The 15,661-nt window shown below is 53.3% G+C and overlaps 1 protein-coding gene across 5 annotated transcripts in view; it reads left to right on the forward strand.

Moving 5' to 3' along the window:
* Positions 1 to 15,661, forward strand: part of HIP1 (huntingtin interacting protein 1) — a 44,541-nt gene that overhangs the window by 8,039 nt on the left and 20,841 nt on the right. The window contains exon 1 of one of the 5 annotated variants that reach the window (XM_074556989.1): positions 13,439 to 13,638. The exons of 3 other annotated variants lie outside the window; for them this stretch is intronic. In XM_074556989.1, coding sequence (XP_074413090.1) covers positions 13,621 to 13,638 — 18 coding nt within the window. In that variant the 5' untranslated portion in view covers positions 13,439 to 13,620. Of the gene's footprint in view, positions 1 to 13,438; positions 13,639 to 15,661 lie in introns of those variants that run through there. One more of the 5 variants, XM_005493748.4, reaches the window with a different exon arrangement.

Genomic DNA, 15,661 nt, shown 5'->3' on the forward strand with positions numbered 1-15,661 from the left:
CCTATATCACACACAAAGCTGGCTACCAGTCAGACTAGGTAAAAATAGCATCTAAAATTGTGGAAGTCTGGGAATAAAGTAGCTACAGCTCAGCAGAGTTTTATTAGTTTGCTCCACTGCCAAGCAACAAAGGATCTTCTTCACCTCAAGATTTGAGTATGGCACATTGGGGCAAGCCAGGTCCCCTTGAACCTGAGTTTCATGGCCAAACCCTCAAACCAGCCTGGCAACCTCCCTATGAGCTGAGTACAGCTAGAGCAACTCTGGAGCTGCCTGATTCCTCAGTCCATGATGTTCCCAGCCCCTGGACTGGTACTTTCTGCATTGGTGGGAACAAATGTACCTTTTTGTTGGAGCACCAAACTTTCACAGCCAAGAGGCAGGAGGGGGTCAATAAGTGAGTGCCGAGCATGTGGAGGGCACAGGCTCCAGGACAAAGCTGATGGACATTCCCAGCCCAGCCCATGGTTGGGACTGACACCCTGTGTTGGCCTGAGGATGCTGTTGGAAGCCGTGGCCAGGGTCTGATTCTGCAGCAGATCCAGAGCTGATCCCATCGTCATCACACAGCAACAGCCACAACCAACCCTTAGGGCAGGCTCTCCATTGGGGTGAGGCTTGTCAGGCTGGAGCAGTGTCCACCAAAGAAGGGACTGAGATTCTGCAGTTTGAAAAGGCAGCTCCTTGTGCTAAGAGACTGTTCTAAAACATTGGGGTTAGGCTGGAAGATCTTTAAAGATCATCTAGTCCCAATCCCCTGCCGTGGGCAGAGACATCTTTCTCCAGGATCAGGCACCTGGGCACAGGAAGGCTCTTTTAGCTGCTGAAAAGAGCATTTGGCATCTTCTGCACAAACCAGATATGGCCCTTAGATCCCCAGCCTGATCCTGGTGGAGTCACAGTTCATCCACAACCTCTGCATCCTACCTCTAAATGAACTAAATGCAACCTCTGCATGCCACTGAATAAAGCATGGATCAGCACTCTGGCATCTCCATGGGCTTGGCAGCAGGCCACACTGGTGCTGGCCCTCACCTTGCTGATCCATGGGCATCACAGAATGCTTTGGATTGGGAAACAACTCCAAGGTCATCAAGTGCAGTCTGTGACTGATTCCTACTTTGTCACCCAGCCCAGAGCTCTGCATGCTGTATCCAGTCATTCCTTAGACACCTCCAGGGGTGAGTACTCCACCAACTCTCTGGGAAGCCCTTTCCAATGCTGGACAATGCTTTCTGTGAAGAAATTCCTTCTGATGTCCAACCTGAACCTCTCCTGGTTCAGCTTGAGGCAATGCCCTCTTGTCCCATCTTTTGTCCCTCTCATCCTGAACCATGGTTACCAAGTGTGCCAGCTTTAGGTTGCTCCATATGATCTACCCAGTCCAGCTCTACAACCCTTGGAACTGCTCAGGAGGAAGGTCCCACAGCACCAATTAGTGGTGTGAGGACATCTTCTGAGGTCTTAAGGGAATGCTGAAGTAGTGGCAGAGGAAGACTTTGACTTTCTGGGCGTTGAAGAAGTCAGTGTGGGCTGGGAATGGCTATGCCAGAAGAGATGCTTCTTATGCGCTATGTCAGTGAAGCTACTGAAGAACTCATCTCTCGGGGTAGTACTGTTCCCAGTCAGTGACCTGATGGTGTTTTTCCAGCCAGGAATGTTTTGTGCACTTTACTAATGGGAATGAAATGTTCCAACAGTCTGCAAGGTTTGGCTGCTTCTGCAGAGGTAAATACTTGTCTGGAGAAGGCAAAGGTGGGTATTCCTGAGTCTGCTGAATTTTATGGTCCCCTGGAACTCACATAGTCCCTCCTGTCCTGCCGGGATTCATGGAGCAGGTGGGGCTGTTAACCCTTTCAGCAGCCTGGGGAAAGGGGAGTTGTGTTTTGGTGGAGCTCCTTCCGCCCTGTGATCCCAGGGGACACTCCATGCTCTGTCCCTGCTCACCATGGTACCTTTGATCCTTCCCAAGCACAAGGAACCCAGAATTGTGTTGGGGTGATGGATGGGGCCAGTCCTAGACCTTCTCCTCACACAGGAGGGGTGACAGGTGGTGAGGTGCCTTGGGACACGGCACAGACAACATTTTGGGTGGGATCCAGCCTGGAATTTCTGCTGTGCCCCACAGCTTTCCTTCCTTGGGGGTGCCTCAAGAGGTGGGTTGAGCAAGACCCTCTCCTGGCTTTACTCATGTCCTCAACAGGAGGGCAAACTGCTCCCTTGTTTGTTGTCCTGGCTCTTGCCGTCCCACTCCAGCTCTTTTTATAGCTCGAGAAGAAGTGCCTTGAATTTCTGAGTCGTCTTGGAGGCCAAGCACACAGGGAGGAGTTGCAGCTGGAAATAGGGCTGCTCTCTGCTCCTGCATTCCAGATTTTTTATTTTTTTAGCTGAAATGTCCAAATTTGAAGAGTCCCATTGCCACAGGCAGAGAACTGGGAACCATCCACATTTTTTCCATTCACGCTGGATCCTCTTCCTCCCTTGCCTTATTTCCAGTGCCCTCACACCAGCCACTGAGCCCCCTTGGGATGATTTTCCCAGAAAATGGGGTCTGTCATCCCTGTCTGTGTTTTCTGTGACCCCTCAGATTTTACCTTTCGACACAGCTGGTTTGGCAGGGGAGCTCCCTGAGGAATTGGTAGTGTCCGGGGGGTGGAGGAGCAATCAGGTACCAGCCCAAGCTTCTGAGTGGTGAGCAAAGAGCTCAGACTAAATATCCAGCAATTTCTGCCTATGGGGAGGGAAGCAAAGCTTTGGCAGCAGCACAGACACAAATAAACCAGAGAAAATGAAAGAGGAGAAATCGTTGGACAAAACCTGTGGTTTCCAGCCCATTATTGTCTGGGTTTTTTGCTGTGGTGCTATGCTAGGGCAGGGGCACGTGGACAGAGCTGTGCTGGCACAGCATCCCCAGCATCCTGGGGTCGGCTCCTCTCTCCCATAGCAGCAGAGTATAATTAACTGTGTCACATCTAGACTTTTCCATTAATCCCTTAATATCTGCATACCAATGTGGGGCACACCCTAGCTGCAGTCTCCCCTTCGAGAGTTCTTTTAGCACAGAACCACTTTGGTTGCCTGCTGCCCCTTGTCTGTCAGCCTCCAGAGTGCCGTGTGTGTGCACCAGTGTCTCTGTGAGCTGGGAATGGGGTATTCCAGGGAAAAATAGATCTGGGATCAAATCTGAAACCAATCTTTTTTCTAATCAGCCATCACATGGAAAAGACAATTAGCCAGTGTCTCCATTAGATTTTTTATAATTTTAACCCTTTTTCCTCCTTTTCTGTGGCATTCACTAACTCTGGGAGTAGTTGCAATCCAACTTCTCTTCCCATCAGCAGGAAAAAAACTTTTCACATGGTGGGAATACTAAGAACTATGGGTTCCCATCAGAGGGGTAAAGTCCGTCAGGCCCTTTCATTGGATAATAAGCAAATTTTGGGTACCCATTCCCAGCACCTCCAAGGGATTCTTTATTTCCAGGTGCAGCAGGAAGTGCTGTGATTTCTGCTTGGGGAAATAGCAAGCATCTCATGAACAGGGTGTGTAGCCTTGGTTGAAGTCTTCTGCTTCTTTTTCCCATGGGTATTTCCATCTTTCCCAGCCCTGGAGGGAAGGATGGTGCTCAGCTCCTTCCACAGTAATCCCCAGCTGGTCCCACAGCCTGGGTGTTTCAGGACCTGGATGTCTCTGGGTTGTTTCTGATAATATCATACAGCAGATTTCTTGCACATTTTTCTTTATTTATCTTGAAACGTGAAAAAAAAAAAAAAAAAAAGTCCTGATTCCCGGAATGTCATTGGAGCACAAAGGATTTTCTCCACAGAAGAAACTGCTGCACTACTGGGTGCAGTTCCCACAGTGCTGGGGCTGGTGCCTGGCTTAGCCATCCATCACCTTCCACTCTGATTCCTGTGGCTTTTGTGTCCCGGGAGCCGTGTCCCTGTGTCACTGCGCCCAACCCTGTCACCTCCCTGTGCAGTGTGTGTCCAGCAGGAGGATGTGCCAGGGCGGGTGGGGACTGAGCTGGGGGTATGAGCACCAGGGTGTCCTGGGCTGGGCTGGCCTCACCTTGCAGCGCCTGACAGCTGCTGAATTGCTGGAAAAGATGGAAATTGGGTCTGTTTAGTGTCTCTCAGAGCCAATTCCTCGTGTTTGGGTGTCCCATATGCGCCTCTGCCAGTGTCAATGGTATTGTGTGTGCTCCTGTGATTTGCATTCCAGAGCAGAGATTTCCCTCCCACATTAAACCCCCTGTTTTCCTGGAATGACATGGAAATCCTGGGGCTGCCCTTCCCTCTGCCCTGATGAACTCTAGCGGGGACATCCCTGAGGTGCAGAGCCCTTCAGGCACCCCTCTCCCACCTTCATCCTTGTGTGGAAGATCCTGCTCATAAGGGCCAGAGGAGGCAGGGAACACAGTGGCAGGCACAGCCGTCCATGCCCAGCCCATTCCACTGTGGAATTACACATGGGGGTGCCCCCCATGCCACAGGGAACCAGTGGCTCCCAGCACAGGGGCAGTCCCCTGCTGCCAGAAAAGCTCCCGACAGAACTGCTTCTTGTAATCTCTGCTTATTCCAAGTGCCTCCCATCCGTTTTCCCAATGCTTCCAGTAGGCACAGGCATGTTTTCCACACCCAGAGCTGGGTTTCATGCTCTTAGTGCCCCTCCAGCCTCGGTACTGGGGCTGGCCGGAGCAGAACAGTGCAACCCTTCTCCTTGGGCTGGGTGAGCCTAAGGGTATGCTGGCAGTGCTCCAGCCAGTGCTGTTTATTTCCACACAAGGAAAATGAAATATTTATATGTCAGGAAGGGATTTTGCAGCCTTTTTCATGGAATCATTCCTGCTATTCCCTCCTCAATCATCTCACACAGGCAGCAATTACACATGAAACAGAGTTTCCTTTATGTGTCGGGTTTTTTCCACCTTGGGCTCCACCCGGGTCGCAGCAAAGATCCCTTCTCCAGCCCTGCCAGCTCCCCAGGCCCTTCTGAACCTTCTACCAGGGGACAGGCAGCTTGCCAGGTGCTCTCAGTTATGAGCCTCCTGCAGGAGCATCACCTGTGCAGGAGCAGCCACAGGCACTGCAGAGATGTTGGATGTGGGAGCAGGGACTACTAAAAGAGTGCAAGGAATGCTTGAACTTGCATAGCAGAGAATCCTGGAGTGGTTTGGGTTGAAAGGAACCTTAAAGACCATCTCACCCCACTCCTTGCCGTGGGCAGGGACACCTTCCACTAGAGCGGATTGCTCCAATCTCTACCCAGCCTGGCCCTGGACACTGCCAGGAGTGGGGCAGACACAGCTTCTCTGGGCAACGAGTGGCAGGGCCTCAACACACTCATAGGGAAGAATTTCTTCCCAATATCCTATGTATCCCTGCCCTCTGGTAGTGGGAAGCTACTCCCCCTTGTCTTGTCACTCCAGGCCTTTGTCCAAAGTCCTTCTCCAGCTCTCTTGGAGCCCCTTTAGGCAGAGGAAGGGGCTCTAAGGTCTCCCTAGAGCCTTCTGCAAGTGAATATCCCAAGGTATTCCAGCCTGGCTCCAAAGCTGAGGGGCTTCAGCCCTCAAGGTTCACCCATGGAGTTTCATCCTGGCACTGGTGCATATGAGGGGATGCTGGGCAGGGAATTTACTGTGTCATTTTTATCTGTCATTTGGGCACCTATTTGCTCCAACATTTCCCCCTTGGCCTGAACTGGGCACCCCAGTCCTGCTGGGTCTGCTGGGAGGGAGAGCAGCTCTTGGCCCCTCTGCAAACCCACAGCTCTCCAGAGCCCATGACTCCACGGCCTGTTGGGGAGGAGCTGGTTGGGACACGGGGTGCTGGACGGGGTCTCGGTAATGGAGTGGGGGGAGAGCGCTGGGAAGTGGCCTCTGGTGCCAAAGCAAGCAGCCAAACCTGTGGGAGCACTAGGAGGAGGCAGCATTGCCGTGGGCCAGCATTGCTTGCTGTGCTCTGACCTCCCCCTGCAACCACACAGCACATAAATAGGACAAGCTCAGGGCTGGAAAGTGTCCCCAGGCTAGATGTATATTGCATATTTCCTATAAATACCTCAACTGCTGCCTATTAGCCAGAGGCAGGCCCAGCACCCACATCCCCCCCATAGCCCCAGCACTGCTGAGGGGGCTGCAGACAGGGGCTGGCCAGAGGCTGGCCTTGTAGGACGTGGTCTGGTGCAGGGAAAACACATGCTGTGGCATTTCCCAACCTATTGCATCCAGTGGTTTTACTTCAGGCGAGTTTGTTCCCCTTTTGCTACACATCTGCAACAAAACCGCTCACATTTAGGACTTGTGAGAGATGCTGAGGTGTGTGTGCCTGTACTGGAGCATCCACACAGCCTCCTGCTCCCTTGTCAGGGTTCACAGGGATATAAAGCTCAGCAGAAGGTGGAGGAAGCTCCTGGGAAGTGGTTATGGGCTGGGCACTGAGCTGAGCACCACACTTGGCATTGCCAGGCTCTGCTGTCTCAATTCAAGGGGCAACCAAAAGCAGATAATTAAAGTGATTCCTCTGATGGGGCAATGGAGGGATCACCTAAGGCAAATGTTTGGAGATTCCCAAGGGCCTCACTATGCTTTGGGGGAGGGAGGGAGGCACCTGAGGGCAGACACTGAATGTGTTTTGGCACTGTGCTTCGTGTGAAGCCTCAGCTCCCCATTTATGAAGTCTCCAGGGCAGAACTTGGCAACTTTAAAAGGAAATGAGTGGGAGATGTGTTTTATGGCTTCAAACTGAAAGAGAGTAGGTTTGGATTGGGTATTAGGGAAGAATTCTTCCTTGCAAGGGTGGTTGCCCAGAGAAGCTGTGGCTGCCCCATCCCTGGAAGTGTCCAAGACCCGGTTGGATGTGGCTTGGAGCAGCCTGGGACAGTGGAAAGTGTCCCTGCCTATGGCAGGGGTGGAATGAAATGGGCTTTACGGTCCCTTCCAACCCAAATCCCTCTGGAATTCTGTGATTTATTAACCATCTTCTGAGTCACTGGTGACACTGATACAAGTATGGAAGGGCTGCAATTAGAGAAAGGAGGACAAAGTTGGGGGTTGTTGATGGGTGGACTCATGGCTGGGGGTAAACATCCCCATGGATGGGGAGAGCTTTAACCTTTGGGGCTTGCAGGTTGGTGGGTGATATTGGAGCTCCAGTCCACTGGAGCCCAGGGAGCCCTGAGGGTCAGATGTGGCAGGATGAGCCAGTTCCTGCTGCAGCTGTCTTCTTTGCTGACCCTGCTTCCTTCTTCTGGGCGTTGGCTCATCTCAGTGGTGCCAGCGTGAGGCAAGAAGGAAGTGACACCACAGCAGAGCAATGTGTGTGTGCAAAGGAAGAGTCAGCCTGGGGTTCCTAGGAGGGTTCTCAGATAACCTGCATGTAGGGATGGGGCTGCAGGGGACCCAGGAGGCATCTGCAACGGGAAGCAAGTTGTCACATAGAGCTGGAGTGTGCAGGTTTACATCCCACTGCCTGATTCACCTTTACCTCCCTCATGGTTGAGCATTCCTTCCCCATCTCTAACCTGACTCCATCCTTCTTCAGTTTAACATCATTGTCCTGTGCTGGGACCCCAGAGGTGCAGGCAGCTCCAGGGGGGTCTCAGAAGATGCTTGGCTTTTTGGGCTGCCAGCACACACAGCTGGATCATGTCCCATTTGTCACCTACCAGAATCCCCCAGTCCTCTACAGGGTCATCTCCATCCATCCATCCATCCATCCATCCATCCATCCATCCATCCATCCATCCATTTATGAAATCAATGATGGCAGAATACACTGAATCCTGAATCACTATGGAATCAGTGGATCCAGGATATGGAAGTCCTGCAACTAGAGACGAGAGGACAACGTTGGGGGCCATTGATGGGAGTTAATGGCCCTGTGGGTGGAGAGAGATGCTGAGGGTGTTTATCCTCCCAGACTTCTGGGGTCCCTGCAGAGCTCCCTAGTCTATGCTGGCACTGGGGATCGCCCTGGCCCAGGTCCATGATCTTGGCCTTGGCCTGACTGAACCTCATGAGGCTCCCATGGACATACTGCTCCAGCCTGTCTAGCTCCCTCTGAGGCCCTCCCTTCCCTCCAGCCCATTGATGCACCACTCAGATCAGTCTCATCCTTTCTATGGGTTCCCAGCCCTACACACCAGGTAGGAAACAGGAGTTTCATCTGCCTCTGGTTTGCAGCATTGTCAGGAGCTGGAAGCAGCAAGGGGGAGGATGTTGCTTATCCCATCCCACCTCTCTCTTTCCCTCTTGCATTTTTAATCCTGTTGGCATTGTATTGCTGCTCTCTGAGCTTCTGCTTACCTTGTAGCAGCCCCACTGAGCCGTGTTCCAGAGGGCTGTGTGATTGCTGTAACACCAACAAGGATGGATTGAACAGTGAACAGGGAGCTAAAAATACCAAATGATCAATAATGGCACCATGAACCTGGCTTTTTTGTTTGGTTGGTTGGTTTTTGGGGGGGGGGTTGGGGTTTTTTTTTGTTTGTTTGCTTGTTTGTTTGTTTGTATTTTTTCAAGAAAATCTCTATATTGACAGCCCAACCAAGCGGCTTCCTGTAAAGGTGGGAGGGATAATGGAGCTTGGCTCCCTGCTGGGCTAGCAGCAGCTTCACCCACACCTCTCTGTCCATGGCCCTGGGAGCCCTTCTGGATCTCCTGCCTGGGGGGATGTGGAAGGACTGCTCTCCTCCCTGCTTTCCATGCTGGTCTAGTCGTGGTGAGCAGCTGGGGGAGCTTGGTGCTGAAATATCCACTGGCACTCCATGTCAGCACAGCCCTGGGCACAGCCAATGGCCCTGGCCCTGTGCCTGCTTCAGCCTGATCTGCTTTTTCCTCTCACTTTCACATGTCCAGGAAACTACAGCATTACATGGATTTGAAAATGGCCTTGAGCTTTTTAAGCACTGCTCCCAAGCAGATATTTTTCCTAAATAAGGATTTGCAAAGGTATTTGGGCATTAGCTGGCCAGGGGGATTTCCAGAAGTGTTGGAGCAGCCAAATACCCCTTAAATCTGCCTCTATGCAGTGCAGGGTTGGGGCTGGAAATAGCAGGTTCACCAAGACTGTGACCATTTGGGGACATTTTTTACATCAGCAGTGTCAGCATGAGGGTTTTCCAAAGGTTGTTCATTGATGGATCTCTTTGGAAAATCACAGTGGGCTGCGCCCTGAGGGATCTGGCTGTACTGCAGTATCTGAGTCGAGAGAAACTCATCACACCTCCAGCTCCTGCCAGTACTGTTCCATCCCTGTATCCTGACTAATCCATGATGTGGTGCTGGCAGTAGGGAGCATGCCTGGTGCACGTCTTGGCTCTGTTTTGAAAAGACCTGGAACAGTGCAGAAAAGCAAATCCCTGTTACAGTGTTCTAACATCCCACTCAGAGGGAAAACTCAACTTGCTGTCACCACATTGGTGCAATGGCGTTTTTCCCCACTAAGTCCCACTATCCCAAACACCCCCAGTGCCCAGCATTCACCCCCTGCCCCTAAAATGGAAGCTTCTTGCACAGCCAGTGCTGGTTGTCCAGCTCCAAGGACCAGACACCAAACCCAGCCTAACCCAGCCACTGCAGGGAGTGCTCCAGGGCTGAAAAGGTGCTGGAAAAAACTAAAACCTGAAAAAAAACAGACAATAAATAGTTTTCCAAGTGCTTGGTGGTTTTCCCAGTGAACCTGCTAGTCTCCCTAGAGCTCTGAAAATGCCAGGATCCTGGAGCTCCCATATCACAACAATGCTTCAGCAGCACTGGGCAGGTGTAAGCCGTGGAGCAGGATTAGTTTATTGTGAGCTGGGGAGGTGGGTTTAAACTGCTGCTACACTGGAAAAAATGGGAAAAAATACCATTCTCTGAGGAAAATGAATTTAGGAGTCTGAATCCAAGGAGTTGGTTGAGGCCTGATTTGGTTCCTTCCCTTGGGGAAGACTTGGGAAATACAGAGAGATCAAGAAGGAGCAACAGATATTATTAGTCATCTAGGAGGGAGGCGGCTGCAGAGGAAGATGGTTTTTAGTGGAGTATTTTTAGACCTGGTAAAATGAACAGAAGGAGAGGAAAAAAGAGGGAAGGAGACCTTTGAGAGGCACGTAAATGCTCCCTGGAGCAGCTTGGCCCAGGCTTCCCACTCTCATCCTGAGCATCAGCTCAGGCAGAGATTTGCTCCAACAGAAATCAGAGATGTAAAAGCCAAAGCCTTAGGGAGCATTCTGAGGAGCCTCTCTAGGATGCAATGACAAAAGGCCACACTTGCTGAGACATTTTACCCTAATTCCCATAATTTCAATGAGAGATGATTACTGAAATAGAGTTTAAAAACTGCTTGCAGAGCCTCCAGCAGGTGGGGGAAAATGCTGAATGTCTCTTCTTTTTTCATCCATCATGATCCAGGCCACACATCCCATCCTGGAAGCAGGCAGGAGAGTCACAGAGCTGCAGGAGGGTGGAGGGTGCTTCCAGGGTGGGGAAAAGGGACTTGCAGTGAAGCACCCAGGGAGATTCAGCGCTGCCAGGGGGAGAGGAAGGACCTGCAGCTCTCCAGATCAGACTGGAGGATGATGAATGAAGGCTCTCAGAGGACAGGGTGAAGCAAGGAGCTGCCTCCCTCCTGGTTCTTCAGGGAAGCAGCCCTCACTTTGCCTTCCCTCTTCCCTGTGGGAAAGGCTCCTTCCTACCCCGGAGGAGGCAGTGCCTGTGATGCCCTGCAGTTGTGCAGCAGCCCCATCAGTGCATCCCTCCTAATTCCGTCCATCCCACCTGGAGAGACTTGCTAGGGCCTCTGCAAGTGGATCCCAAATTGTTCATATAGGATGCAGCCCTGGAGAGATTTGCTGGAGCCTGGGATGAAGTGTGTGGGTTTGCACATCTGACTGGGATACTCTGTGTATCCCCTGCTCTTCATGAGAGCGCCTGGGAATAACCCAAGAGCACCCTGGGGCCAGGAATGCCTCTTCACCCTTGTGTCCTCACAGTGATACAGTGAACTGCAGCAAGGAACCCCCTTGGGAAGAGCATGAAATTCCTTCCACCTCAGTGGATCCCTGAAGTGGGATTTATCCCCATAGGCTGCACCAGCCTTTCTTGAGCCCTGGATTGGTTGGGTGCTGTCATTCCTGCTTGGTGCTTCCAGCTTTCCTGGCTTCTCTGAAACTGGGGTTTCCCTTTGCTCTGAGGACCCCTCCAAAATTGCTTTTAAGTTAATTTCCAGATTTTCTCCTCGAGCTGCCTTGGCTCTGATTTTTGCTCCCTGGCTGAAGCCCCTCCCATGTTGTGAAGCCAGGTGTATTTGGAGTTCTCTGCCTTTGCCCAAAGTGCATCCTGGTGGTATCCAAGCTCTGGACTTTGCCAGCTGGAGCAGCTCAGCCATGAGGAACCACACTGCAGCTGTGGCCTCAAATACTTGGTTGTCCTGGCTCTGCAGGAGGCCCTGGATACCTTCCCCCTGAGCTGAGCACTTTGTTCAGAGGGGAGCTGGTCTGGAAGCTTGATTTGGAAGAATAAGCTTAGTGATGATTAGCTGATTTTAATTTGGGGGATTGAGCAGGAGTGCTGGGAGCACAAAGCCTGTGAGTGGGGGGTGGGCAGTCTGGCATGGTTGCAACCAGGTTCCAGTGGCATTACAGCATGTCACCGGAAGCTCTGAAAAGCTGGATTTATCCTACTTCTTATTTCAGAGGCTATTTTTCATGCAGGTAGCATTGTAGAGAAAGTCCCATCTATCCTGTGCATGTGGGAGGGACTGGGTTTAGTCTAGATCCTCTTTGGTTTTGGCTGTGCTCTTTGCATACCTGCCTTAAGGTCTCTTCATGCAAATGAGCCATTAATACTTAACGACCAAGTGCTAATTGCAGCACTGTGGCCTCTGGAAGCTGTGGCTTGGCTTGTCTGTGACTTTGGAGATGGTGCCCTGGAAATTCTGGACTGCACCTCCAGCATATCCTGGGGCAGCAGGCAGCAGGGGTCGTGGCACTAAGTTCAGAGCAATGCTAAACCCAGCTAAGGGGAAATCAATTAATTCCACGATCCCTTTAAGCTGGGGGAACACTATACTGGGAGGTGGGCTGTTAGTGAGGATCCAGGCTCTCACTTTTCATGTTGAGAACACAGCTGAGAGTCACTCGCTGTGGGGCTTCACTGGGGGAAGGGCACAAAGCCGGGCCCATGATGGCACCTGTGACAGGAGCAGGTACCCCTCACAGGGGCAGGTGCCTGCCCTGATTGCAGAGCACTGATCTGGGCTCATTCCCAGGCTCAGAGCAGCATCCAGACTCTGCTCCCAAAGGAACTTGGCTGCTGCTTGAAACCATCTGCTCTAGCAAAACACATTTAGTCCAGCAAAAAACCTGTGAGCTGTGTGCTCCGAGACAAGCAGTGCTCCATCCATCTGTCCATCCCAGGGATCTCACACGCCTTTAACAACCACCTGATGAAAACTTGACCTGGATTTCACCCTAAAAGCTCCCCCAACACTGGGATGAACTGGGTGGTTGTGGAGCTGGGTGTTGGGAGAGTGCAGGGGTGGCAGGGCTCTGTCTGCTTGGGGATGTGGGATCCTATTATCTCATTAACAGAGGCCAAACCATCATCCCAGAGTAAGTGGCTGAGCCGTGACTAGACTGCAGTAATCCTGAGGGATTAGTGTGTTGGTCGGGCTGGCCTCACAGCAGCACTTTGTTCTTCAGGCCCTGAAGCATCTCCTCCACCGGCAAGCCAAGGGCCCTGGCGCTTGGGGTTGCTTTTAGGAAATTCACTGTGTGACAGAAGAATGGTTTCGGTTTCTTTTGTGCCTTCCCATCAGAAAATATTCCTTGAGCACAAGGGGGAGCTGGGAAAAACCAAAATCCTCCTGCCTGGACGCTTTCCTGTCCCCTGGTGGGGTGGTCATGGTGGTCAACGAGCTGTTCCTGCCTGCCCGAGGGACTGACTCTGGCCAGGGGATTGTTACTACGCTAGTTTAATTGCTCTTGTTGTTGGAACCTACATGCTAGCAGCCAAATAGGCTCTGGAACAAGGGAACTCTGCGGAGGTGCCAGACGGACCCACCGGTGTAGCCTCACCCCCAGGCACAGCGATGGGGCAGGGGATGGAGCAGGACAGGGAATGGATGAGGGGGCAGGCAACGGGGTAGGGAGTCTGACAGGGAGTAAGAGAGGGCTCGGGCAGCGGGGCAGGGGATGGGGCAGGAGGCCAGGGATGGGGCAGCAGATGTGGCAGTGGGGCAACGCTTCGGGTGGGGGTCGCGCATCTAGCAGTAGGGCAGCAGGACTGGGGCGGCCGCGCCGAGGGATGCGAAGCTCCCCACCCGCGAGCCCTCTGGCCATCATCCTCTCCTGCGCTCTGCCGCTGCCCCGGGGTGGGCGGGCGCGGGGAGCGGCACGCTCGGGGGCGTCCCGCAGCACCGCCCGCCCCCCGAGCGCTCCTTTGTTATTCCGGCCGAGCGCCGCGGCCGCGCCCCCGCCTCGGCCGTGCCGCCCCTCGCGGGAGCGCGCCCCCGCCCCGCCCGCTCCGCTGCCGCTGCCCGGCAGAAGCTTCGAGCGCCGCCGCCCCGCGGGGCCGCCGCCATGGGCGCCGCCGCCGCGCCGCGCTGAGCCCGCCCCGAGCCCCGAGCCCCCGCCATGGAGCTGGGCAAGGTGGTAAGTGCCGGGCCGCGGCCGCCCCCCGGGACCCTCGCGCCCCTCCCGGGCTCATTCCTGGAATCGGGGTTCGCATCCAGGGAAACTCCTTCCCGGGGAAGTTCTTTACCCTCGGTACCGGCGGTTCCCGGAGGAACATCAAGGGGAGCGGGGATGGTTCGTGTGGCAGCGGGACCCGCCGGCGGGTGTGGAGGGCTCGAATCCGTGGGGATGCGGAGCCTCCCGTGCGGTTGCGGCCGGGCTGGGTTTGCTCCCGCACGTCCGTGTGAGGCGTCTCCCCCAGTCCCCGGCTCGGCCAGGCTCAGGCCGTGCCACCAACACCCGCGTCCCCACGAGCGTTCGTGTCCCCGTGCATCTGTGTCCCCACGAGCGTTCGTGTCCCCGTGCATCTCTGTCCCCACGAGCGTTCGTGTCTCCATGCATCTGTGTCACCACGAGTGTTGGTGTCCCCATGCACCTGTATCCCCACGAGCGTTCGTGTCCTCATGCATCTGTGTCCCCACCAGCGCTCCCCATGCATCCATGTTGCCATGGCCCCAGGAGCACCTGTGTCCCCACACACCTGTATCTCCATGCACCTGTGTCCCTGTGCCCAGTGTCACAGCTCCTCTGGCCCATGGGGACTGCCCCTCGCCCAGGTAGAAGGAATGAAAACAAATTGGGGGCAAGAAGCGGGTTTTTAGGGACTGCTCCTACAGGGAGCATGTTCACCCCTGTGCTGCTCTCCTGGGAAGAGGGATTTGGCTTTTCCCGGTGCTCCAGCATGTCCCTCAGATGCAGCACTGGGTCCACGTGCTCATGGCTGCTCTTGGCACCCTTTGAAGATCCAGACATCCTGGGGGGATAACAGGAGGGGGATGCCCCATCCTGCCCCTGGGAGCTGCTGCTCACCCAGAAGCATTGCAAGGAACAGTTTCCACCAACACTAGATCTGAGCTTAATTTCAGAATATCCTGCTAGGACAGTAAGAGCTGCTGTGTTCCTGCTGGGGTGATGCTTCTCAAGAAATTTGGGTCCTGGGTGGTAGCTGATCATAGAAATGCATATCTGGATGAGATCCTTGCATCTGCTCCCCAAATCCTTCATCCTCACTCCTTTATCTCTTCCTGTTCCAAAAAATGCCTAAATATTTGCATCTACTGGGAAGCAGAAGACTCTGGTCATGATGACTGGGAATGTTTCAGGAATTTTTGAAGGTGGTGGTAGACCTTCCTGGACTGACCCTGTCAGACATGGCCACACTCCCCCCCCCCCCCCCCCCCAGACAGAAATGACCACTGCTGGAAGAGATTATCCTTGCATAAAATCCCCTTTTAAAATTAAAAGCCTGACTATTGGGGCAGCTCATGGGAAAGGCTCTGGCTGCAGCTAAGCCAGCTGGGCACGGATTGACTGCCCTGAGCAGTAATTAAGTGAGAAGAGTAATGAGCAAATGTGCATGTTGTAATGGAGGGATGGGGATCCTGGGGGCCCCCCTGGATTTCTGCCTCTCCTCAGATCCAGCTCCCTGTGATGGGCTCTGGTTGTGCTCTGGAAGTGCCAGGCAGCAGCAGCCTGGGCTCTGAACTTTACAGTGTCAGCTTCCCCAGCTGTTCCCTCTGAGATCTGGGTTTTGTAGCCTTGCTTTTTGTCAGCTCTTCTCCCCAAAATTTCTTCTTACCATCATTTTCCCCCTAAGGTTTATCTGTGTAAAAGAAAAGTCCACGTTCCCTTAACTGAATTTTAAAATTCCATGTCCAAGTAATTAAACGACATAAGTTATTTATGGCTGGAGGAGGCTAGTTGCCCAGCACTCCAGGTGCTGGTTCCTTGTGGTGGGCAGTGATGTGATCACTGTGGTAAACTCTCGTTTCTGGGAGCCAAACTCTCCCTGTGATCATTCCAGCTCTCCCCTGCTGGCATCTAGTGTCTCACTGGGGCTCTTGGAATCCGCCACAGATTGGTTGGCTGGCTGTCCTCCTTCTTTCCTTTGCCTCCAAGGTGGAAGAGCTGTTGGATCACACTGTTTCATCCTACCCCATCC

This window comes from Zonotrichia albicollis, chromosome 22 (assembly GCF_047830755.1).
Source record: "Zonotrichia albicollis isolate bZonAlb1 chromosome 22, bZonAlb1.hap1, whole genome shotgun sequence".
Lineage (NCBI taxonomy): Eukaryota > Metazoa > Chordata > Aves > Passeriformes > Passerellidae > Zonotrichia > Zonotrichia albicollis.